Genomic DNA, 27,522 nt, shown 5'->3' on the forward strand with positions numbered 1-27,522 from the left:
GTGAATATTAGTAAAACCAGTACTAAGAAAATAATTTTGTCTAAAAATAAAATTCGAAAAAAATAATTTTTCGAATTTGATGTTTTTTTTTTTTATTCTGAACATATATGCTCTTAGATGCTCGGTAGATGACTCTGAGCACTAATCTAAAAATTTAAATAGCGTGAATTCGAAATAAGTAAATAAATAAATATTACTGGAATTGATATAAACTCAAACAGCATTTAAAACCGTATTAACGACTCTTATATTTTAACACTCATTAAAATTAAGTTTTAATGATTAACAAATTTTATTATAAAATAAAACATAATTTTGTTTCAAAACTAAACCAACGGAATATATGTGTATGTCAAAAGATTCAACTTTAATGCATTCCATAACTTTTTGCGCATAACTTTCCATTTAAAAAATTTTAAAATATTCTAAGTTCATACATACCTACTTACATAAAATGTATGCATTTGCATAAATACAATTTCCCTTAAGTTTTCTATTCAAATTATTAGAAATTCCTTTAATCTCTAAAATTTTGATGGTCGGTTGTTCGGAAAAATAAATATGAAAAGCAAAAATTAAGAACTTTCACATTTTCTCTTTTCTATTTTTATTAATTTTGTAGAACCTTTTTAAAATATCAAATTATCAAATTATTATTCAAATGTAAATTTATCTGTATTTTATTTTTCTTATTTAAACATTAAATTGCTTAATTTGCCTTGATTGCTCTAATTAGGTACAAGTGTTTTTAAAGAGAAAAATGTACATCCAATAGTATTTTAATATCATGTAAGGTTTCTTTTTCAATAATATCATATTTTTTTTGTAAATATTTTTTTTTAAATTTTAAATCTACATTTACGCGGAGAACAATAAATTTTTGGAAAATTTTTTTACAAATTTTAATCAAACATTTAAAATTGTTTTTTTGTTATTTAACAAATTTATTTATTTACTACTACATATATGAATTGTAAATAATTAAAAATAACTAACAATATATTATATAACAAAAATGTAAAAAAAAAAAATAAAAAATTAATTTTATTATATAAAAAATAGATAGATTCAATGATTAAGAAAAAAAACACAAAATTTTTGCCAATTCAATTATTTTTAAATATTTACATTTATTTAAAAATAATAACTAATTAATAGCGAGCAAAAATTCCGAAAATTGCGATTAATTTCATAACTTAGAAATTGACAACACTTTTTTTAAAAACAATTACTGGAGGAACTGAAAGCTAGAATAATTTTTATTGGGTTCATTTAAATTTAACAAAATTTCACAATTTTAATATTCAACTACTACTTGTAAACTTTAGCATATTTTTGTTTTACTCTTTCAATTTATTTGTGTTCAACATGAGAATTAAAATTTCTTATTTACAACTTAATTTTCTAAGAATAAGTTATTTATGTAATTATTTCGATGGCATAAAAAGTTGTAAGAGAATTTTTTTATTTATATATAAAACAAAATCTACACATCATGTAGATCAAGGAACTCCACAAAAGTATTATCATATAAAAAGTTTCTTTGATTTTCTCATAAGAAAAGATTATTGTATTTTAAGATTATTTCTATTTTAAAGAAGATTTTGTTTGTTCTATTAAAGAGTTTAAAATGTTGGCAGTTGTACAGGATTCAAAGTTTTATACTTTTGTGCTTTTGTTATTAATAATTATGTTTTTTCCTTAATATCTATTTATGCGTTATTTTAACATTTAGACAGTTTTTTATTTAATGTAGTAGTTATTTTTAAAGTGATTGTATAAATGGGTTCCTTTTGTATTTTATATTATATTGAGAATTTGAAATAATGATGATGATTAATATTTATTAAATAATAAAACTTTAGACAGTTGGTTCATGAGGAGCAGGTAATTTATCCCAAGAAGGTTCAACACCCCAGATTTCTCGAGCATATTCAGCAATAGTACGATCGGATGAGAATTTACCACTTGATGCAATGTTATTAATGGACATTTCGAGCCATTTAGATTGATCCTTAAATTAAAAACAAAATTTTGATTAGTTTTTTATAACATACTAGAATAATAATAAAAACATACTTGATAAGTTTTTGAGACTAAGTCTTGTGCTTTTATATAGGCTTCATAATCAGCCAATAAATAATAATGATCGTATTTTAATAAAACATCAGCAATATTTCTAAATTCATTTGGATTTCCTGGACTAAAGAAACCACCTTGAATTTGATCAATACATTGTTTAATTTCTGGATTAGAATTATAGTAATCATATGCGTTATAGCCTTTCTTTTTCAATTCATTGACTTGTTCAACAGTCATGCCGAAAATGAAAATATTTTCATTACCCATTTCTTCAGCCATTTCTACATTAGCACCATCTAATGTACCAATAGTTAAGGCACCATTTAACTGGAATTTCATGTTACCAGTACCAGATGCTTCAGTACCAGCTGTTGAAATTTGTTCTGATAAATCAGCAGCAGGCATAATTTTTTCAGCTAAAGTTACACGATAATTTTCCAAGAAGACAACTTTAAGTTTATCTCCAACAATTGGATCATTATTAACAACATTGCCAATAGCACAAACTAATTTAATAATTTGCTTAGCCATATAGTAACCAGGAGCAGCTTTTCCACCAATCATTATTGTACGTGGTGTAAAGTTGGCTGTAGGATCTTTCTTAATTCTATTGTATAAAGTGATAATATGTAAGCAGTTCAACAATTGACGTTTGTATTCATGAATACGTTTTACTTGAATGTCAAACATTGAAGCTGGATTGACTTTGATTCCATATTCTTTTTCGAGAAGTGCAGTTAATTTCAATTTATTTTCTTGCTTCACTTTAGCTACAGCTCTTTGGAAAGTTGCATCTTTTGCCCATTTCTTAAGTGAAGCCAATTGTTCTAAATGAACAATCCAATCTTCACCAATTTTTTCACAAATCAAATCTGATAAACCTGGATTACATAACAATAACCAACGACGTGGAGTAATACCATTAGTTTTATTTTGGAATTTCTCTGGTGTCATTAGATAAAAGTCATGGAAGAGTTCATCTTTCAAAATTTGTGAATGAATGGCTGCAACACCATTGACAGCATGTGAACCAACAATTGATAATGTAGCCATATTGATACGTTTTTCACCATCTTCTTCAACGCATGACATACGTCTCATACGATCAAGGTCACCAGGGAATTTCTTTTTAACTTCTTCCAAATGTAAGAAATTAATATGATAAATGATTTGCAAGTGACGTGGTAAGATTGATTCTAACATTGAAACAGGCCATCTTTCTAAGGCCTCTGGTAGTACAGTGTGATTTGTGTAGGCGCAAGTTCTAGTTGTAATATCCCATGCTGTTTCCCAGGAAAGTTTTTCTTCATCAATTAAGATACGCATCAATTCTGGAATAGCTAGAGATGGATGCGTGTCATTTAATTGGATGGCAACTTTGTCTGGGAAATGTTTAAAATCAGTTCGGACAGCATCACGTGATCCAAATTTAGATGATTTGTAACGTCTTACAATATCATGAAGGGTTGCAGCAACCATGAAATATTCTTGTTTCAAGCGAAGCTCTTTACCCTCAAAGAAATTGTCATTGGGATATAAGACACGAGAAATATTTTCAGCCAAATTACGATCTAATACAGCTTGAATGTAATCACCATCGTTGACTAAAATATATATCATTAATAGCAATGTATTCTTAAAATAACAAAAATATTTGCACTAAGCGCAATTGAAAATATTTACTTACAGAATTTCAAGTTAAAATCAATTGGTGATTTAGCTGACCATAATCTCAATGTGTTAACAACATTATTACCATAACCAGGAATTGGATTATCGTATGGCATGGCATATACAATTTGACAGTCAACCCATTTTTTACCTTCAGGTGTATCAATGACACGTCCATAAAATTGAATTGGAATCATAAATTCTGGACGGGCTTTCTCCCATGGATTACCATAACGTAACCAATCATCAGGTTCTTCAACTTGTTCACCATTTTTGATTTTTTGGGCAAAAATACCATATTCATAACGAATACCGTAACCATAGGCTGCCATACCCAATGTAGCCATTGAATCTAAGAAACAAGCAGCTAAACGGCCTAAACCACCATTACCTAAGCCGGCATCTTCTTCAAGATCTTCTAATTCTTCAATATCAAGACCAATTTGATACATTGCTTCATCGCATGTACTTTGAATACCCAAATTAATCATTGTATTTTGAAGAGAACGTCCCATGTAGTATTCCAATGAAAGATAATAGACACGCTATTTAAGAATAAATAAAAAAATAAAATATACGTAATAATTTAATAGTATAAAATAATTAATATGATTGTCAAATTTCAAAATTTTTTTTTTAAATTGAAAGCTTTTTGTAAAAATTTGTAAATTGAATAGAAATTGATGACTAGAAATTTTCACTTAAGTTTTGTACTAGACATGCATATACATATATACACGATTAACCACATACATATACTTTTGAATAACATGAATGCACATATTATGACTTGCAGCTCCCAATTTAAATTTAATGTTGACTCAATTATTACGTAATTATTTTAAAAACGAAATCAGGTGTTTTTTTGCATTATGTTAAAAAAAATTAATTATGTAAAAAATAATCTTTTATTTCTTCTTACAAAAGAACAAATCTTCAAATATTTTATATGGGGCCATGCATTTATGATTTTATTATCTTATAAAATTTAGCCTGGAGAACAAGAACTACGTCGGAAAAATTAAAATGTTTTTCTTTATTTTTGTTTTGTAAAATTTAATAATAAATCATGGCAATATTCCAAAATTAAATTACGATGCATCATAAGTGATTTTCTTTTGTTTTAAAATCGATTTATTTTAAAAAAATTTTTGTACATTCCAAAATCTTAATGACATGATGTTTCTTAAGATGTGAAAACATTTTATGTACATACATACATTCGTACATGAACTGGAAAAATATTAATTGTAAAATTTTGGAACAAAACAAAATATTGCATGTAGGTCATAGAATGGTAACAATAATTAATTTGTCTAATTTGGTGATAATTGTTATACGAAGCGAAGGAATTTTAAAAAATTTATTTTAATAAGTACTGCTTGTAGTTTTTGGAAATTATTACAATTATACACATTTAAAAATGCAATCTATCAACACATGGTTCCTAAAATAGCAAATTTCCTTAAAATAATTTAATCATAAAAATAGCATAAGTATTGGCTAAATGATGTTCTATAGAAATAAATTCTTCTACTACGAAATATATCATGATTTGCATATACACATACATATTTAAATGATATAGACTGGAGTGATAGTTTAAGATAAAGTTGCAGTATAGTAAAGAAATTCAATTTGATTGAATGAGCCTCTACTTTCGAGTATCAAAATTATGTTCTAGAACAAAAAAAAAATTAATTATTTATCAACACAACTCTTAGAAAGTGGCTGGAAAGGGAAAGACAGTACCTAAGCAATTTCTTCTACATTACCTAGACTACTGTACCTACATTATCCTAGCTTTCTATTTTTGTAGGCTATAGAACAAACGAACAGATAGGTTAAAACTTAAAAGCATATTTTTTCCTGATTTTTTTTTTGGAAATGTGCTTAAGGATTATTTTAATTGTGTATATACATATATATATATGTATACATAAAATATGCAACCATATATGATTAATTTTAAATAAAATCAATGTTAAAGTTCAAAGTCACCATTAAAATAAAAATAAATGTGATAATAAAGAAATTTCTAAATTTGTATACACACATACACTATATACTAATATACATAATTTATTTACTTATTAAAAATTGAATTAATTTAGTTAGAATTTCTATATATGTAGGTATATAAAATTATATAATGCGTAAATTTTTATATAACATTTAATAAGAGAGCATTGATATTATCCTCCTCCTATTTTTTCCCTTGATTTTCTTACTTCAAATCTAAAAACTTTCAATATCGTCAATTTTTAGAGCTTTTACAATATATTTTAATTTATGTTAAATTGAAAAAAAAAAAAACAAAATCAAATAAACTTGTTGACCTTGCCATACTTTCGTTTTCGTTGCTAATTTGAATTGGTGCTAAATTTGTGTATCTATATATATATTCTTATTCTCATGCAAGTTTGTTTTTATTTACAAATTATCGTGAAAATTCAATAATAACATTAACATTGCAATTTTACACTATGTTATCATTGCAATTTCAGATTTAATTTAAAAATAAAATTTTTATTCCGCCTAGAGGATTATTTTATGTTTAAAATGATAATGAAGTGAAGGAGTCCAAGTACATACGAGTAGAATGAGAGAGGTGTAAATTATTCATTTTTTATATTGTGGATTCATGTACTAGTATTAATGCACTAATCAATAAGCATTTTATAATGCTACAGAATAGAAATTAATTTGACAATAAAGGAGAAATTCAATTTACCAAGGCTTAAAAATATTTGAAAGAAATTTTGGTAAAAAATTTAAGCTAAATGAGTAACATAATTATTGGCTCAACTAATTTGTAAAATACATACATACATACATACATATGTATATAAGATTTTGCTATTATTTCAAAATATTGCTAAACATTAAAAAAAACACATCAGCATTTGAATTTTAATTGACATTACTGTGAGCAGGTGTTCAAAGCCTCATCAAAATAATAGTTTTCTATTAAGTATGCATTTTGTAAATTTAAGTAAAAATTAATACTGTTTGCTTATTATAATTAATTTTTATTATAAATATTTCCTTTGTTAAATATATTATATTTGTATACCTAGAAATTTTGGTATAAGTAGGTATTTTTTTACATTTTGGCAAACAAAAGTTTTTCATATTATGGTCTATATGATGAAATATATTTTAATTTATGAATAAATTTAGAAAAATCAGAGAAAAAAAAATGCTTTTATTTTGTTCTTTTGGTGACTTTAAATAACCTTCTAATTTTTTTTTTTTATTAAAATCTGTTGTATGCCCATGGTAGTGTGAATGTGTTTGTTCATAATTATCTCTATGCATTTTTATTTATTATGACTATTCCCCCGGTATAAGTATCTTATATACATATGTACGTATATGTGTATCTTATATCATTGCATTTCAAAACGGTTAACAGTTTTCGCTTAACATTTTTAAAAATTTTAATGGTTAATAGTTTTCTATAAAAAAACATTTTTAAAAATTTAGGAAAATTTTCAATTAAAGCAACTGGTCAAATATCGAATGGTCCAAGATATAATCAAATTGGTTATTGTCGAATTTGATCTTGGTATAAATAAATTACTAATTTTTTTAATGGCAATATCTAAATGTACAATGCAGTTTGTTGACAACTTTCATTTTACATTATTTAATGAGAGTATATGAGTCCAACAAAATCAAGTAGTGAATTTTTTTTTTAAAAAATAAAGAAATAATAAAAAATATTAATTTTCATAATTTGAGATTAAACATACTCAATAACTAATATAAGTATGCATACTCAGAAACATAAGTAATCAAATTCGAATTTCAACAACATTAATAAAAAATAAAACATGTGGCAATACCGTCCTAAATTTATCATGAATTTAATCAGTGATTATGCCGGCGTACATATATGTATGTACATGTTTATGTACGATAAAAAACTTTAATAATTTTAAAAAGACATTCATTATTTTATGGGGCTTGGGCTGTATTTAATTCTTATTTTATTGTACTGAAGTTCTTACGGAACATCTTTAAAATGAAACAACGAAATAAAATGACAAAATTTATTAAATTGTTTGTATGTATAATATAAATTGATACGAAAATTTTCGGTCCTTATTGTTATAAAATATTTATTTAATTGTCTTTTCTATTTTATTCAAATTATTTGTTAATTTTATTTCTTAATATCGTTATCAAATGAGGTGCTGTAATAAATCAATAAATAGGTATCATTTAGCCAAATTTTACCGACATCATAGTTATGTAATTCTTTTAGAACCTTATACATTGTAATAAATTTATTGTATTGCAATGTAAGCGCCTTGATAAATAAATAAATTAGACAATAAATTGCCATACAAAACAATTTGAGCACATGGTATAATTTCTGAGCGATATTTCTTAATAGGTTCCAATAATGTAAGTATATAGAAATTTTATTTTTGAAAACGATGACGGGACACGTTTAGAATGTAACAACGAAATAAAATGATAAAAGAAATTAAAAAAAACACATGATTTTACTTTTCCTTACGTTATGACTTTAAGTAAATAAATTTTCATGAAAAAAGCAAAAAGAAAGAAAAAACAAAAATAATAAAGAAAAAAAAGAAAATGTTATAAAAATATCTTATTTTCATTTTATTTTATATTTGACCTTTATAGAGGACAAATAATAAATATTTAGTTTTTGATGTTGGTGATCATTATTCAAGTAGTAGTATTTTACTAATATAGTGTACTAGTGTATTTGTGAAAGGTATAGCGACACTGTCATTCTATCACCCATTATAGCATAAATTTTTGTGGTTAAATTTAATTTTTTTAATTAAGTACACATATTATCATGTACATTTATAATATTGTATGTAATATCATTGTGTAACATGTAAAATGATATAAAATGAAAATATAAACATAAATGAGAATCGCTCCGAATACCGAGACGGAATTCATGCAAAAAAAAATAAAAATTGTAAGAATTCACAATACTATAAATACTAGAACAGTTGTAACGGAAAAATAATTTTCTTAAACAATTACAATAATAATTATGCATACCTACTCGAACCTGTATGATTCATGTTAGAATGAATGTATGATTGATTACAGAGAACAAATTAAAATATTTTTAATAATGAAAGATCATTTAACTGCGGTGGCCTTTCATTAAAAATTTTTAATGGTTATACAAAAATAACTTGATATTGTTTTTGTTTACACGATCATGTATTTTTTTTTTTAATTTTTATTGTGGATTAATGAAAATTTTAGATTAAAATAAAATAAGCATGAACACAAGTTGATAATGAAAGTTTAAGATTTAATTTGTTGCATTCATGCATTCATGTATGTATATATATATATATATTGCAAAAATCATCATAAGTTTAATCTAAAAATTTTATGTTAATTAAGATTTCATTTATATGTTGATTAAATTCAAAAATTAAAAATTTAATTAATTTTGAATTTAATTGTTTTTTTGCTTAATACATTCTAAGTATAATATTATAAGTTACAAGATCAAAGTTTTATAATATGGGATATTTAAACGATTTGCCCTAATATATTATTCATGTTGTTGTTAATATGTCATTTATATGTCATATTTTTCTATGCTATCCAATGATAGCAGCTATTTACGTTTTTGTAAATTAGCTATTATCATTTGTGTATATAACAGCGCCAAACAAAAAAAGTACTTCTAATGTATAATTACAAAAATTGTCTCCTGCATAACACTATAAACAATATACACAATGCTATTATGTACATATAGGTATGTATGTGTATTAAGATCAATATATAACGTATAACAGTATATTTTTATCGAATATTTATTAATAAAATACAAAATTTTAAAATAAAAAGGACTTAATATTTGAGAATAATTATTTAAATGAATTATCTTATATACATATGTATGTGTGTCCACTATGTAAATATGTACATTATTTAAGTTCCAATTTACTCTTGTGAATAAATACAAATTGGAATCACAATTAGCTAAAGCTTCTTTTAATATAGATAATGAATTTCTTCTCTTAAGAATTGAAGTAAAATTTCTTCTATGTCAAGAAATATTTGGCTAACAATAAAAATTTTTTAAGTATTCAAACTTATGACTATTTAACCATTTATGTACACATTATTTATTTACATATTCGTATCGTTACGAAATATAATTTATGATGTAAGCATGTATTTAATTCTGGAGGGGACAGTATCAATCAATGAAGAAAATAACTATAGAATTATTATAAGAATTTTGCTTTTAAAATGATAAGAGAAATTTTTAAAATAATATTGTTTTTAATTAAAAATTTATTGATATTTTCTTTTTAAAGAATGGAGAATTAAATTTATTTTTAGGCACAATGTGTGTGAGTAAATATATTTTATTTTATTGTAATATTGTCTACTTGTACATTTCAATGTACAGATAACCGCTGATGAACTTCAGAAGTTGTTAGTTATTTCTATTCTATTTTTACTTACACAATTCATTTTTAATTCAGAATTTGATTTCCGGTAGAAAAAGTATTTGAGCAGGATTAAGATTAGCTAAAGTAAATAAGATTATTTTACTACTTATGGAATGCGATTTTAAGAAATTTTTTACTATACTATGCAAGTGTATTATGCAAGACAGTGCAAAATTTTTATTTTTGTTTTGCAAATAATAAAACCTTTCATATCTGAATATTAAATATTTGTATACGAAATTTGAATAATATTTAAATATTAATTTTGTAATTTTTGAATATTTGAGTTATTTATATTATTAAATCTTATAAAGATTTTACAAAATTATTTAAAATTTCTAAATAGAATCTATTTTATATACACATACGAACACATATCTAATTATTTGCAACATATTTTAGAGATAAGTATATCTAAAAGCTTTGTTTTATTATTTTGAAGGTCAAAAGAACAATTGCTAAAACATGACATACTCATGCATATCTATAACAAGAATAACATCAAACATACTTATATTTGTACTGTATTTAAAATGTATATACACAAAAAACGCACATTTTTCTTCTATCTATAACAGAAAAGTGAAAGTTAAACTTTCCCTTTTTCGCTATTCACCCATACAATCAAGAATGTCAATAATATGAATAAAGAATTTTCTTTTTTGAAATTTTCTCTAACTGATTCTTCCACGTGCAGCTTATAATTATGTATATGTTACATAATGAAATAAAAAATAATAAATTTCAACTACTCATACTTATGTACATACATATTTATATGTATATTTACATCCCTAAATATGACGTATACTCAGGTATTGAATGGAAAATTTCACTTTTTAAAAAATGCAAAAAACATAAAATAAGGCAAAATTAATTTTGAAAAAATTTAAAAAAATTCTTTGACTAAAATTCTAGGGTTTTCTATTAGAACGTGATATATTTACATTTTTCCTATTTCGAGTCAATGCGCGATTGATATTTTGTAGGTTGTTTTTGTTTTACTAAAACATTAACTACATTAACTACTTAGTGAAGATATACCAAAGATGGTTAAAAAAGTTAACATTTCTTTTTACATACATATATACATATGTAGCTTTCCATAAAAAATAAGATATAATATGTGTAATTTTCCCTATTGCAATTGAAATCAATCGAAATTGAATAAGTTCTCTTATCTAATTGTAAACTATTTAAAACGTTCCTTTAGCTTATGTATGAATATTTAAACAATATGAACGACTTGAACATTTGAATATGTAATTTAGAAACGAATATGTGCATTACATTTTTAACTTGAAACGAAACGGTAAAATAATATACCACAATTGTATTTCAAAAGTGTATAAAATGACATATCTATATTTTAATACCTTCTTAGAAAATTTGATGATCCCGAGAAGTGAATAACTGTTGATATCCAATTTTGTCGGAAAAATTTTGTGCCACTTGTGTAGTAATAATGTTTTTCAAGGTTATTTATTTTTTACTGGAAAAACTACTAGAAAAATTAATTTTTTTTTCTTGCATTAGAAAGCCCTTAAAATTTTAAGTAATACTGCATTCACAACTATTTTTCCCCATAATATAGTTATCAGATTCTGATATAGAAAACTTTCGAATTATTTGTTTGCATATTACCAAGATTGTCATTTAGGATATAACCAAGTACTCGTATCATTTAAAATACATATAGATTAAAATTCACAATTATTTCATTGTGTATGGTAAGAAATTGAAAATATTTTCAACTGCATAAAATAGTTCAGAACTTCAATTTTTTACTGTCACATCGACCTTATTTATTTAATGTTGCTGCAAATCGGTAAATTTATAAAATAACAATTTATATAATTTTATGAATTATGTTGCATAAAAATTTATATTTAAGTATTTATTAACATTAAAATCTATATAATTTTTATTGTTTTGAATTGCATAATATCAAAATGATTTTAAGACTTTTAACCAATAAACTATTTACATATATTATAATAAAGTGCGTACATACGTGGGTCTACATATCAATATAATATATAGAATTGGTAAATATATACTATATATACATATAGTAACTAATATGTATACATATGTAGTAAATATTGCAAATGAACTCATTTTATCTCAAAATTTACATAAATTTAATGCATACTTATATTATTATTAATTTTTTTAGTACTTACTATCCGAGTACATGTATAAAATAAATCATCTATATGATGGTTTATGTCTTCCCACTCATTAAATTTTCAAGATTTTGAAATTTAAGTGTCATTATTTGTTATAGATTTTTTAAATTAATAAATAGCAACTAAATTTTAATTTGAATGATTCAGAAAGTCGTGTATAGGCTATGTATACTTTTTTAGAAAATATTAATGATTATAATTAAAAGTTTATCGATTCCATTATCAAGTATAAATTTATTTTGAAATAAAAATAAAATTATGTTAAAATTTTATATTATTTTGTTAGATAAGAACGTGACCAATGTGTGACAAAAAAATTTTATTATAGAATTAGAAATAATTTGGTTAACAATTTTACAAGTTTTAGCAAGTAAAATGATTATTAAACGGGAAATTTCCTATATATATCGATAAGCCGGTATTCAAGATAAGTAAATTGTTGAAGTTTCTAAAAAATTTCTTTGTAAATCTCAAATTTTCATTATTTATTTCAAATATCGACATTTTCTTTTCCAATTTTTAGGTTTTTAGGCATAATAATTTAAGTGTTGTTGCTTATTTTAGAGCAGTTGTATATTATAATTAATTTTACAAACTATACATATTATATATGCTTTTCAACAAGTTCATTAACCTATGCCTATGTACAAATATTACAAATGAAAATTATTCTAAAAAATGTAAGTAAAAATTATCCCAATATACAATATTATACCTGAGGTAATATTTATTACATTAGTTTAAAGTTATGAGAAAAGTATACAAATTATAATATGGAAAATGTTGCGTATGCATTTTGAAAGAGAAGAAAATTATAAACGAAAGTATGATATCGGAATTGTGCTACTGAGATTACTGTGTATTTCTCTTTATTTTTACAGAAATGTAATGAACCTTAAAATTTCAAATAATGACTTAGGAGTTAGAAGGAGATAGAAAAAAATTTGTAACAAACAGATTATTTTGAAATATGAAAAAAAATCACGGTTCGAGAAAAGTTTTGTCATAATGACGTTGGCTCATTGAATTTTCTTTACAACCTAACAACATATTGAGAAATTTTAAATATATAAAATAATATTAATAGCTAGAATGTTAAAGTTCACATCATCAATTTATATAGAAAATTAATGTAATTCTAGACAAAACCTTAAATAAATAAATCAATAAAAGTATCGTTTATAAATTAAAATTAATTTGTTTTTTAAAATAAAAAAAATTCTAAGTTTATAACAACATATGTACATGTAAAAGTGCATTTTTTATCCCTCTACATAATTGCAATGAAGATGTATACATGCTTTACCATATTAGGTATGCTTGACTTCCAAAACGCAGTGGAAAGGTAAGTTCCATATTTCAAAACATATATTGAAAGCTCTTGACATTGTACATTATTCTAAAATATATCGAAAATGCAGTCGAAACATAAAACAAAAGTAGAACGTGTAACGAAAAAATTGACACTGTTAATTCGAGACTGCTTTTTTTATACAATGCAAGGGTTTGAAAAGCTTTTCGTTGTTTTAAAATTGTATTTAAACGGCATTTAAACTTTTTATACTACGTTTTGGAAGTAACGGTATATTAGTTACTTTGGCTAATGCAGAACTGTGGCTTAACTAATTGTACATACTCGTAATGCATATCCATATAACATAAACATAAACTTAAACACTTAGCCTGTATAATACACATATATCAACACTTAAGCCTGTATAGGAGGTATTCCAAAAGGAAATACAGTAAGTACTTAGTAAGTATATTCAAGTAATTTCTAAAGTAAGTAATTTCTTTATTTCGAATCGGGAAAGAATTAGAGATATATTCGAATTAGAGAAACTAAAATGTAAGAAAATGCATATAGTAAACAGAATATGTGATTCGAGTTAAAAAAAAGCTATAGGTCTTATAGCTGAGAGTACCTACCATTATTTTAATTAATATAAAGATTATTTTAGTCAACTTTTTTTAAATTATATGTAGAACTTGTCTAATTTAAATTTTTTCACATGCCACTATTATATAATACACTATACAAATATTTAATGTGTAAATGTATATGTAAGTATGTACATACATATCTGAATACATGTTAAGGTCAAAAAACTTAATTAAATATTTTATAAACATTTCAATAAAAATATGTATTAAATATATTCATTAATTAATTAATAGCTTTTGTATTTAAGTATGTATGTGGAATTATACTTATACATAAACATATATGCAAAAAATAAATAAAAGTAATTGAAATGACCTTGAAAAACGCCGAAAATATAAACAGAAAGAAAATTCTATGTATGAAAGAATACATTCATACATACATATATGTACATATGTATATATGCTGCATACATACATGTGTTCGTAACTGATCCATATCAATCATAATCATTTTTGCTAAAACACACATTATGTGTATAACATTTTTAATCAGTTTGAACGTTTTTCACATAAGTTATAGATAGGATGTTTTTATTAAAAAATATATATATATGTATATATTATATATGTATATATACATTAATGTACATGCAATTGTAAACTGTCAGTTAATTCTTATAAGAAAAAAGGAAAAATATTTGAAATTTCAAAAATAGAAATGGAAACTAGACGAAAAATTTTAATAGAAGAGTGGTGTAATAATAATTGAGAATAATATTTTTTATTTGACCAAAATTTGAAAATTATAAAACCTATGACCACGTATAATATGTGAGTATTCAAAAAGCTTTCAAATTGTTATACTTAATTTAATACTATTATATTAATTTTAATGAATAAATAAATAAACTAAATTAACTTACTTTTGGATCCTTTTCGTACCAATTTTGTTGAGTTCTAATCCATCTTGAAACCAAATTATCTTTGACGGTATGTGCAAGAGCAAAATAATAATCTCTTAATGTTGCAACATTACGATCTTTTACCAATGTGTAATGCAAATGACGATTAAAGGATTTTTTCACTTCACCGACATTTTCAACTTGAGCAATACCGCGAACACTAATTTGTTTCCTTTTATCGGCATCGGTATTTGGTTTAGCTGCCATATTTCTTTTTTTTTTAATTAAAAATCTTTTGATTTTTTATTGCAATTTTAAGGCTATAAAAAAATAAATAAAAGATTCACAGATAACAAATAAGTATTGTGTTTACACACTTAAAACTTAAGTTTTCAAAAATAAAAATAAAAATCTGATTTTTTTTTTAATTTTTTTTTTGTATTTGCAATTTATTTATTGCGGTTTATATTTTTCTATTATCATTAATCAACGAATTCTACTTGGGAACTAAAAACTGAAGATATCCGAATATAAAAACAAAAAAATATAATTTGTAAAAAGTTTCGAAATGATATTTTTTTTTTATTTTTAGTAGAACAAATTTATGTGAATTGGTTGAGTTGATTATTTGAGCTGAATGAGAAGAGAAAAACTTAAGGTTTTTTAGTGTTTGAATTGCTGAGTAATTTTGTTTATTTGCTTATTTTCGTATTTTTCTTTTAATAAATTTTCGAAGATAAGATACAGAAACTTACTTGCAAACCTAATAATTAATAATATTTATATATGTATATTCAAACTACAAAGGTACAAACTTGAGTATGCATACATAAAAGTTTATAAAAAAATATTTGGCTATTTACTTGAGATTAAGTAGGTAGGTACATTAAAAATCATAAAAAAATGTTGAAATAACAAATTAAATGTTATTAATATTTGTGTTTTTAATTTTATTTGTTGTATTCATTGTAATTATTTAATTTAACGTCATCACTGAAATTTATTACGCGAAAATCGGTTTCTGTTTAAGTATACCTATACATAGAATATACTAGTGTCACCTAGTAAATTGTCCTAGTCAGTAGTGAATCGAGATTTAAACACGAAACAATGGCAAATTTTTAAAATTAAAAAGGTATTTTTTTAAGTTTATTACTATAATTTTACCAATGACAATTCTACGGTTATATTATAATATAATTTGTGACTTTTACACGCAATTTAATTTGTTTTATAAATTGACGATTTAAAAATTATTATAATAAATTATAAACGATTATTGCTTAAATATAAACGCTTATGTTAAATTTTGACGTAATAATACTGAAGATCAATTTTTTTTTACAGCTTGAGTAGTCAAATGATTTTCTGGGTAATAAAATAATTATTGTTTTTCAAAAAATAATTTCGTGAATAATTTTATTTAATAAAATTCAATTTTATTTAAACATAATATGTGAAAATACATAACATGTGCAGTTAGAAATAACGAACTGAAAATAAGATGCAAAATAATATTAAAGTTTTGACAAAATTTTTAACAAATGATTTTCTAAAAAGTAACTGCATTTTATTTGTTTAAAATTGTAACATACTACTAGGAGTCACAGAGTTTAAGTTTTATTCTTAAAACTTAACTAAATTAACATAAGTTTTAACTAAACAAACATAATCTGATAAATTATGTAATATTTTTTGGACTATTTTACAAAAGCAAAACACATCAATTTGATTTAACTGCGCTACTCATGACAATTTCACTATGTTGTTGATAATTTAACTATGTAAAAAACAAACTTGATTTTCAATATTTGTTTACGAATTGAAGTTTTCACTATATTTATCGCGGTATACTGTGCTTATGAATAGGCCTTCTGTATTAAATATTTTTATAGTGATTATTTATAAATAATTATTAAATAATTTAATATTCAACACTCCTAACTTAGTTTTATATTTAATACTTCTAACTAAATTATTGTTTATTTTTTGATAAATTAATTTTTGAACTTAAATATGCATATTGCAGTTTGAGAAGAAGTTCTTTTATATTTTGCGGCATATAACAGAATCTATGAATATAATATAGAGCTTTTTATAGTTCTGCCTCAATCAAAGATTTCAGTCATGTCATGTATTTTAAAAATAGTTATAAATTTTGAAGATCGAAAATTAAATTATAAATGCTTTTCTAAAATTTCGATGTTGCTTTTATTTACATTTACAAAATAAATCACCATTTTGTACTTATTTTTTTGATTATTACTGTACCACTCTCTTAATTTACTGTTGCTCTCTTCATATTATTAGCTCACTCTCACTCTTTAAGGTTTATACCGTTTTATGTATGTATAATTTTACCATGTGTTTTATATCTATTTATAAACGTTATGTATGCATTATGTTTAGAATATTTTTCATTATACTTATACATATATATATAATATTACATATTATTTTGCATGGATATAATATGCCTTTTACTTTAAAACTCAAACTTCACTAATAAAAAACAATAATAACAATTCGCTTTTTGATCAAATAACTAATAAAATAAATTCGTTTGAAGATATTTAAAATAATATCTTGTATTTCATATTAATTTCAATTGAAAATTTGATTACCGAACAAAAAAAAATATTTTCGATAATAAACTAACCGTTTATGAAATGCTCCACACAATCAGCTACCACTGAACTGACTGAACTCTGAATTTTATAATTTTCTTAACGTTGTTTATTAAACGCTCTCAAAAATGTGAAATTTCGAAATACAATAACTCAAATAAAAAAAATTCGGTCACCTTGTTGTTTGTTCTGAGGTCAAACATGCGTATGACAGCATCAAAAATGTCAGAATTTAACGCTATCTATTTTAATTTTCGGAAAACTTTTTTTTTCTAAAAAGCTTTAAATAGTATGCACTATGCAAAGTTTTTTTATTTTAATTTTATCTAGCCTATGTTTTTATCAGTTGTATTGGAAAGTTAATTTTGTTTACATTGAAAATATGTATGTAATTGTTTTTTGTATTTGCAATTTTTTTTTTTGTAGAAAGATGTGAATTACACGCAATATTTTAAGATTTTTCATTGTGATAGAAAAGTTCATTGACAGTCACTTCCCACAAAAACACGATTTGATGTTTTCATTCTTCAGATTTCAACTTTGTAGGAATTAAAAGACATTGTTTCAATTAACATTTATTTGGAAAAAGAGAGATGAATATTTTCTTTTTCTATCTTTTTCCTCTTTTATAAATATTTTCATCGTGAATTGGAACTGTGGAACTGGAATCTTTTTAAAAACATAAAGTATTGAAAATTGTAATTTATGTAAAGAAGAATTTAACCCTTTAGTTTTGTATGAGTAGAGATGTTCTAAATTTGATAATGACAATATTCCAATAATAATATAATTTATTATGTCAAGGGTGAATGAGATTTCTTATTGAAATTGGGTTTGCATGTTCTTGTATTTTTTTATGAATTTGATTTGCTCATTTATAATTAGTTATAGAAAATATCTGAATATTGAACTGAAATTTCTTAATATACAATTTTTGCAGTTTGGGCCTTCACATAGTTTTCATTGTTACATTACATTTTAAGTGCAGATATATGTATGTAGTTATAAGTACCACAATTATTATTACTAAAAGATATTAGGAAAAGATGTGCTTAATGGTATTTTTATATTTAAGTGAGCGTCAAGTACAAGTAAGTACACTACGGATAATTACGCCTTTGTATAAGCTGATCGTTTAGTAGTTCTATATTTGCACCTAGAGTCCTATATGCTTGTCCATTTAAATGTTATACATAATCATTTATAGTTTTGCGTTAAAAATTTGTTTTATTTAAAAAATTATGTATGTATATGTAGATATTCATCAATTTTATTTAACAATTTTAAGTCCCAGATTTTTTTTAAAAAATCGTATCAAAACTTTCAAACTCTCATTTTGTATCGTAGGGCTTTTTAAAATCCATAAAAAACTATCTTTGCCATGTTTCTTAAGAACTTTTCTGATGTTTGACGATAACGTTCTCATATTTTTTTTATTTATTGAATAAAGTACATTACGAACGGATATTAATGGTCCTGTTGAAAAATTTTATAATTTTACAAACAATTTTCTAGTAACATATATAAATATTTTAAATTAATATTGTGTATACATATGAATGTATATATTTCAGTTTTAGAATCTTACCATCGATATAATCTGAGTCTGTTATACCACTTCGTGCTGAACCTTAAATGAAAAGCAAAACAGAAAACTTTTAAATAAATTTTAATTTTGTATGGTTTTGCGAAGAGTAACATAAAACGTCTTAAGTGTTAATAAAGTCACCAAGTTCTTTACTAAAATAAAGTTTTTTACGACTGTTATCTGATTATAGAATATGTAAATAATTACTTAATATAAAATTGTTATTATATAATTATGCACACTGTATATACATACATATACGTTAGTAAGTTATTATTTATATTTTTTATTGCAATAATTAACATATTAGCATAACAAAATTGGCTTGGCTCGCTTTTGAATGAATAGCTCGAAAAGCCTTCGATCAATTTAGCAATCCTCGGATTTCAGCCTCAAGATTCAAAATAAAAAAAAAAAAAACCCCACATTTTAGTATTCGCTGCTACGCTTTGCGAAATTTAAAATTCTTTCCTAAATTTTGATCTAAAGCAAAAACTATTAAAGATAAAAAACTTATTTGATTTAATTTTATACACACAAAAATTATTAAATTTGATTGTTAGACGTAACGTATTTGAGGCTGTGGAAATAATTACATAAATATTTCCAAATAAAATTGTTGCTACCACAAGATGTACATGACTATTTTTAACATTTGAGAGTTAATAACCTACCTACATATCGTCGGCTAAGTGTTATTTAGATCCATACGCCATGGCTTCTAAATCGAGAAAATCACGTTTGAAGTTTAACAACACTTTATTTAAAAACTAAACGATGGGATTTTTAAATTTTATATTATAAGGAATAAGAATTTTTTATTTCTTTTCTATAAAATCAATGTAAGTCAATATTTAATATAAATTTAAGGATCAACTGGCCTCATATTGTGTCATTACTTACCATCAAATAAATATTTGACAAAATCAATAATATTATCGGATGACGAATCTGATAATGAAGATCCAGATTCTGAACCAGAATCATCATCAGAATTTCTATTATTGTCTGAGTCATCATCATCAGATACTTTAACAAATATTCCTTTTTCATCACATAAATTACCACAAATGCGTCTTAGTTCACTTGTATCATCAATTTCCATATTTTATTTAATAATTTTGTATCACAGAACAAAAAATTTAAATTATCCTACATACTATTATACACTATTGGGGTAATAAAATAATTTGTTTTTTATTAGTTGTAAATATTAAAAAAGAAGTTTAAATTTTTCACTACTTACTTAGAAATTATGCTATTTATTAGTTCAAGAGCAAACAAATACTGATCATCAATGAAAAAAATTTCATTTGAGCCACTCCTTTAAATTAAAAAAAAAAACAAAATCGCTCATCTTTTTTATATTTCTCTTCTAAAACTCAATTTTTTATTCTGAATTCTGATTTTTGATCAATTTTCTTCTTCTGGACTACTATGCTATATAAGTAAAGATTGAGAATTTTGAACCATTGTCCAGATGTTTCACTGAAATGAATAGCAAACAAGAGAATTGAAAACAATTCATTCAACTCAATTTTATTTTGTTTTTTTTTTTTTTATTGTTTTTGGTACCTTTATATAGATAATCACGGCTGACAGCAATACAGGCCTGAACCATAAGAGAGAGTTACAGTTTACAGCTCACGAATTTACATGCATTCTTATGGGATCTATAGAAGGCCCTTTTCAACGTCGTAAATGTCCACAAGAACAACTTTTTCAAATCTCTTTTTACTTTACTAGTGCAGTGCTTATATTCTTAGAGTAAATTATTTACATTCTTTAATTTTGTATTATTAAAACATTAAAAAATTTATGTCTCTCATTATGCATTCCTCTTATATAATCACATATATACATATCTATATAATTTTCATGTGTATACTATAATAATTAAATTTATATGCTTCACAATTCATGTAACTGTAATGACAATTACTAATTACAGATTGTAATTTTTTTTAATGTTTTTTAAAATTATATAGTACATATACATAAATTATAATTATTTTTTTTATTTTAATACTCAACTTTTAATACTTATACCATTTTTGCCACCTTGTGCTGAAATATATTACAGAAATGGTTTTGTGCGCCTTTAAAATGCTTAATATTTTTCCCTATAGTTTATTTACAAAAAAAAAGGGTTGTTCGCCTCTAAAAATAAAAAAGGTAGACATCTATTGTGTACCCTTTCTCTCTTCCAAAAATTAACTGTTTTAGTTAAGGCAATTTTTTGTATTTAAAAAATATTTGTGAGTGATTTGTGAGATAGGATTAGCGTGATGTAAACGAAGAGTCGAAATACTTGTTTATAGATATACTTTGCGAATTACTTATTAATAGATATACTTTGATTTTAATGAGAAGAAGGGGCAAAAATTGAGAGAATAGAAAAGTGATTGAGGCAAAACAAATTTTGATAATTTTTTTTGTATGAAAATGGCTTTAGTTTTGAAAAAGGTCGTGAGTTTTGGAATGTAATTATGAATAGTAAAAGGGGTTTTCAATCGCAATGTTTCCAAATTTCTATAAACGCAGAAAGCTAACGGTAAATTCTATGCCATTAAAAAATATAATTATTTTTCTTAACTCATGCATTTAACCCTTAAGATCGAGCATTATGTTAACCTTTCTTTCAATTTATTTTTGTTTTTTTAAAGGCTGCATAAATCGTTCATCCTAAATATAGGCAATTCTAGAAATATGAATGCAAGTAATTTTAATAGTGTAGTAGGTATACATAGATTGTTTTTAAAAGCAGTATTTTCACTTGTTAAAGGGAAAGGTGCTACAATATGAACTATTGGTTTGGCCCAACTTTATTTAATTTTATTTTTCCAAATAGTATTAAGAAATTCATTGGACCAAAATCCTTGACCAAGAAAATTTAAACTATTTTTATACATAAAATTATTAAAAACTTTAAAATACCAAAATAAAATAAATTAAAGTGCAATTAAAGTGCAAAAAATTTTTCTATAATTTTCACATAAAATTTACTTTATAAATTTCTAATTAATAAAAATTGTACATACATACATAATTAAACAACATAAAAACATAAATTTTTTACAATATATCTGGAAGAGATAATAAATACTATTATTTCACGGAGTTCATAGAGTTATTATTTCACGGTCCCTATTAGTGCTACGTTCAAGTTGATAAAATTGAATCCATAAACTATGACTTTCCTTATGCATATTCTCTTCCATAATATTTAATTTTTGTATAAGCTTTAATTCTTCTGACGTGTAATCAGGCTGTTCATCTAATAATTGAAACTAAAAAATAAAACAATTAACTAACAATTAATTTACTTTTAATTTTTAATTACAAATTAGTGTATATTTTAATTTTTAATTTATCAGTTAATAAATAAGATATCGTCATCTAATATCAGTACAGGTCTGTGAAAAAAATCATCATTTGAAGTAATTTTAGTTTTTAATGAGACTGTAATCCGTACACCACATAAAAGATTATTTTCCAAGATGGATCACACCACATAAAAGATTGAAAATGGTTTCAATTTTCAGTATTAAATCAATATTAATACTGAAATCACAATATTGTTAAATAACATTTTATCAAATCATTGTGTTGCGCCTTAGTAAATTTGGCGTTGTAATTAATAGTCTCAAGAAAATTTTATACACCCTTAAATTAAAAATTAAAAAAAATCAGAAATATACCTTATCTTTTGGCATTACATCCAACACCAACATTTAATGACGCATTCGATGGATAATAAAAATCAGTTTTAGGTGATCTACTAAAATTCAAATACTCAATAGTTTTACGTCATTCCTGAGAATTATAAAAAAAAATATGAGCACATATTTCGTAATTGAAAAAAAATTTAATCATACCAATTTGAAATCAATATTTGAACTTGATCTTCTTCAAGTGGAAATAATGAAAATAAAGATGCTGCCCGAATCGTTATGTTGTAATGATCTTTACAACATTATTGCCTGATAAAAAAAATATTTTTATTATCATCTCTAACATAAGTGACAACATTTGGATTTAAATTTTCACGTTTATAAATGGTATCGGATTCATTTACCATATCATATATGAAATTTGTATGATTAACAGTGTATTGTATCTTCTACATGGTTCAGGATCTTTAAAAGTCTTTAAAATAAAAATATAATTAATATTAGACTTTTATAGTTTAAAATTAAAAAAGAAAAATATGGAAAGCTACTTACCAAATTAAAAATTTATATTTATAAACTTAATTGTTTATATTTGATATTTAAAAACTTAATTGATTTAAAACAATTAAGTCACGATAAATTTGATGCATACAATACTATCGCTATTCGTCTATAATTTCCATCCAAAATATATAATTATTCCATCTTGATTATTTAAAAACTTAGTATCATTTAAATTCCATAAAAATTTACGATTGGTTCTTGTTGTATTAAATACCATTCTTTTAAATTATAATTCAATGTTAAAAATAATATTAGTGATGATAAAGAAGATGATGATGATGCTAAATGTAATGCTAGTGGTTCTGGGTACGATTCTGATGGTAGTTGTTCATGTGGTGGTGGTGCTATTGGTATACAATTAATTATATCTCTATTATATCTGTTTGACATTTTATTAGTTTTTTTGTTTGAATTATTATGCAAGAACGAAAATTTCATTATTTCTTAAATAATGTTTAAACATCAAATTCTAAAATTAAACTAAATTATTTTAACAAAATTCTCAAGTTTTTATAGCAATAATTTATATGAATGTACTTACATGAAAGAATATTACAGGTATCGTTATATTTTTTGCCGTACATAAAAATAAATAATTTTTATGACTCTTCAGACATATTGCAATTAATATGTCAAGAACTTGAATTCTGAAATTGAAGGTATAGATTTAATTCTATGTATTTACAGAATTTAGAAGCTAAAATAATAATATGTATTTAATAAGTAAGAAAGTACATTGGTATACTTACATACATAAATATGTATGTTATATATGAGCACATGTTACATGAAGTATTAATACTGTTGCAAGTATGTATACGAGGTAAGGGAATGTGCAATGTAAAAATTTTTAATACAAGTAACTACAATATGTAAGAAAATTGAAATTAATAGTTGACAACATTTAAATTATGGTTACACTTAATTGAAAACATTAACAGCCAATATTGTTTAACTTCTGCAATAATAATCTATAACAATTTTAAGACATCGCCTGTTTACAGCAAAAAAATCCTAAGTCCATTTTTCTCAAAAAAAAAAAATTAAGCAATATCCTATTTCAATTGCACGCTGAAGGCGAGAAGGTATACCTCGTTGATGAATATTATAAAGCCAAACTATTGGCTTAAAAATCATACGGTAAGCCAAACTACGGGCTTAAAAATCTTTCGCACGCAATATTCCTATATCTAGATATATTTAAATTATGTGGATTGTCGTCTAAAATTAATATAATTTTAGATGACAAATGATTTTTATAACAGAATATAATAGTTTTTTTAACATTATATTATTATTGTTTAAATAGAAATTAAATTTCGACCTTTGATTCGTAATTTTCGACATTCTCATGAACAATTTACAAATGTTGACATTGGAGGGTTTAGCTCTATACATCATTAAATAACTACAGAGAGCTTATATTAATGTGGTATATAAATTTATTAATAAATTTTCCGGGAATATTTTATTGATTTATATCAGTTACATCGGACGTTATTTTGTGTGGAAAATTTTTCATAAATTCAATGCGTATGTAATTTGAGATATTTTATCATCATCAATTTATTTCATTTATTCATTAAAAATAGGGTTCTTGGAGTTACAATAATTCTAGTAATAATAAAGAATTTCCATCCTATAAACCAGAAGAACAAAGCTTTGTATTGCATTTGGTAAGAAGTTATTTTAAAATACGAATAATGGGCCAAAATTTTTAGAATATCTTAAGTTTTTAAATACTCTTTGTTTTAATAGAGATTGAAAAAATTTATTAGAAAATATTAAGGATAGGTTATTTTTTTGAAAATATACGCTATATATGCCATATGGTACTGTTATTATACATATATGAAAACATTATAGTAGATGTTAAACTTAATGACATGTTACATAGGAATATTGTTCACTTTCAGTTACACGTTAAATTCTAGTCTAGATATATGTACACATATACCTTACTAGTCAATAAAATTAATAAACCAAAATACCTAATGTCTTTCTTAATATTTTGTAGTCACTTTCTAACAAATGTTTGTAACACATATATGTGGTACTATTCTAGGAAAACACACTTATACCAGCTATATTTTATTAACACATTTTCAAAAATATGCCATCAAATTCGTATATAAGGGCATATAAAGAAATAATACAGATTCATAGTTTTGAGAAATTATTAGCATAAAGTTTACAACAAAACAATTCATTTATATATTTTATACAAATTATTATGTCGTTTTATAATAATCCATATAAAAATCATAATAAAATTATATCAAACTCATCATTAATACCAGAACTGCCTTTAACATCATCACCATCGCCATCGTCTCCAGTATTACCTTTAACAATAAATAATTCTGGAACAATATCATCAAGATCATGTCGAATGTCATGGTTTCTTGTACAACAATTAGAATCAAAAATATTATCTATAATACATTCGGTTGATTTGGTACATGATACAAATGCTGATATTTATTTAAACAAAACAATAACATTTAATAGAGATCAATCAATAATTGAAGCTATTATGTTATGTGCTTCCGATAATAGACAATTTCTTGAAGATGAATTAAGAAAAAAACTTGCAACAAATGAAAAAATCCAACAAAATTCTAATATTTTAAATTCGTTGTCAACTGGAGAATTATTTTTTTTATTACAATTTAATAGAAATGAAAAATGTATTGTACATACAATTTTAAGAAAAACTGAAATACCATGGAATTTAAATGAAAGATATTTAAGCGGTAGAGAAATTTTAATTGAAGACGGCAATGAAAAACGTTTAGCAACAATCTTACATTTTTCTGCTAATGAAAATGAAATGATGAAGGAAATGCAATTACTAAAAGAAAAATCCTCTCATTTGGTAAGAATAAATTAAAATAATACACTGTAAAAATACTTAAAAATCCATTTTTTATACGATGTGGTTGAGTGTTTTTGAACATTTTTATTTTATTACCTTTCTAATTAATATTCACGAATTTTTTGATAGTATCAAGTAAATAAGATAAAATTATTATCGCTTTAATTTTCTTTTTTAATTTCTCTTTAATTTGAAAACAGGCTCTTGAAGAATCATCATTGAATAAAAACTTTAAATGGTTTCTTATACAATATAGTAATGGTTTGAATAATGTTATTTATTCAATTATAAACGAAGATGAAACAATTTGGGGTGAGGATAATTATTTTAATGATTTTGTTACATACCTTCAAGACGATACTTGCTCAGCAATATATCAATCTATAATATTAAAAAAATCTAAATATCGTGATGAACTTGAAATTGAATTGGAAAATATTAAAGAACATTCCTTAGTTACAGTTTTCCCTCTAAATGGAAATAATGAAATTTAGCATTTAGTTTTAAAAGCGTATAGAAATGTGTACAATAAATCAAAATTAATAAAAGTGTTTTTATTTTAAATAAAAATTTTAATTCTGCTTCTAATTTTAATAAACTTTACAATGATAAATATAAAGTGATTTCTATTAAGCATTTCAAGACTCCGTTATAAGAAAACATAGCGAATTAACACGAAATTATTATCCTATGAAATATGGGTCTATAGATCTCAGCTAAATAAAATTTAATTTTATCGAAATTTCAAATTAAACACAAAATAAATTTCAACAAAGTTCTGCAAAAAATTATTTTGATTTCTTAAAATGGGTCTTACTTAGAAAATGGGTCTTTTCTATTACTTTTATAAGAGAACCTTTATAAGAGAAAATGAGCGAGAATGGCGAGTACAATAATTAAACGAAACAAAGGATCAGAAGATACAATAAAATGGAAATAATTTTCGTATAGTATGCAATATCAAAAATACAT

The 27,522-nt window shown here is 23.9% G+C and overlaps 2 protein-coding genes and 1 long non-coding RNA gene across 3 annotated transcripts; 1 reads left to right on the forward strand and 2 right to left on the reverse strand.

The window, feature by feature from the left end:
- Positions 1-923: 923 nt before the first annotated feature.
- On the reverse strand, positions 924-17,977 carry LOC129615496 (glycogen phosphorylase). Its single transcript, XM_055530750.1, has 5 exons — positions 17,879-17,977; positions 15,241-15,539; positions 3,770-4,298; positions 2,080-3,686; positions 924-2,014 (listed from the first exon to the last, which is right to left on the reverse strand). Exons 2-5 carry the CDS (start codon positions 15,484-15,486, stop codon positions 1,862-1,864), a joined length of 2,535 nt encoding a protein of 844 aa, XP_055386725.1. The 5' UTR covers positions 15,487-15,539; positions 17,879-17,977; the 3' UTR covers positions 924-1,861.
- Positions 17,978-22,589: 4,612 nt separating this feature from the next.
- Positions 22,590-23,477, reverse strand: LOC129615481 (uncharacterized). Its single transcript, XR_008697460.1, has 3 exons — positions 23,313-23,477; positions 23,136-23,250; positions 22,590-22,724 (listed from the first exon to the last, which is right to left on the reverse strand). It is a non-coding gene; the product is annotated as an uncharacterized LOC129615481 (long non-coding RNA).
- Positions 23,478-25,905: 2,428 nt separating this feature from the next.
- Positions 25,906-27,044, forward strand: LOC129615232 (early boundary activity protein 3-like). The gene is made up of 3 exons (XM_055530340.1): positions 25,906-26,210; positions 26,418-26,550; positions 26,751-27,044. Exons 1-3 carry the CDS (start codon positions 25,906-25,908, stop codon positions 27,042-27,044), a joined length of 732 nt encoding a protein of 243 aa, XP_055386315.1.
- Positions 27,045-27,522: the final 478 nt, after the last annotated feature.

Source organism: Condylostylus longicornis, unplaced genomic scaffold, assembly GCF_029603195.1.
Source record: "Condylostylus longicornis isolate FDR11 unplaced genomic scaffold, ASM2960319v2 ptg000135l, whole genome shotgun sequence".
NCBI lineage: Eukaryota > Metazoa > Arthropoda > Insecta > Diptera > Dolichopodidae > Condylostylus > Condylostylus longicornis.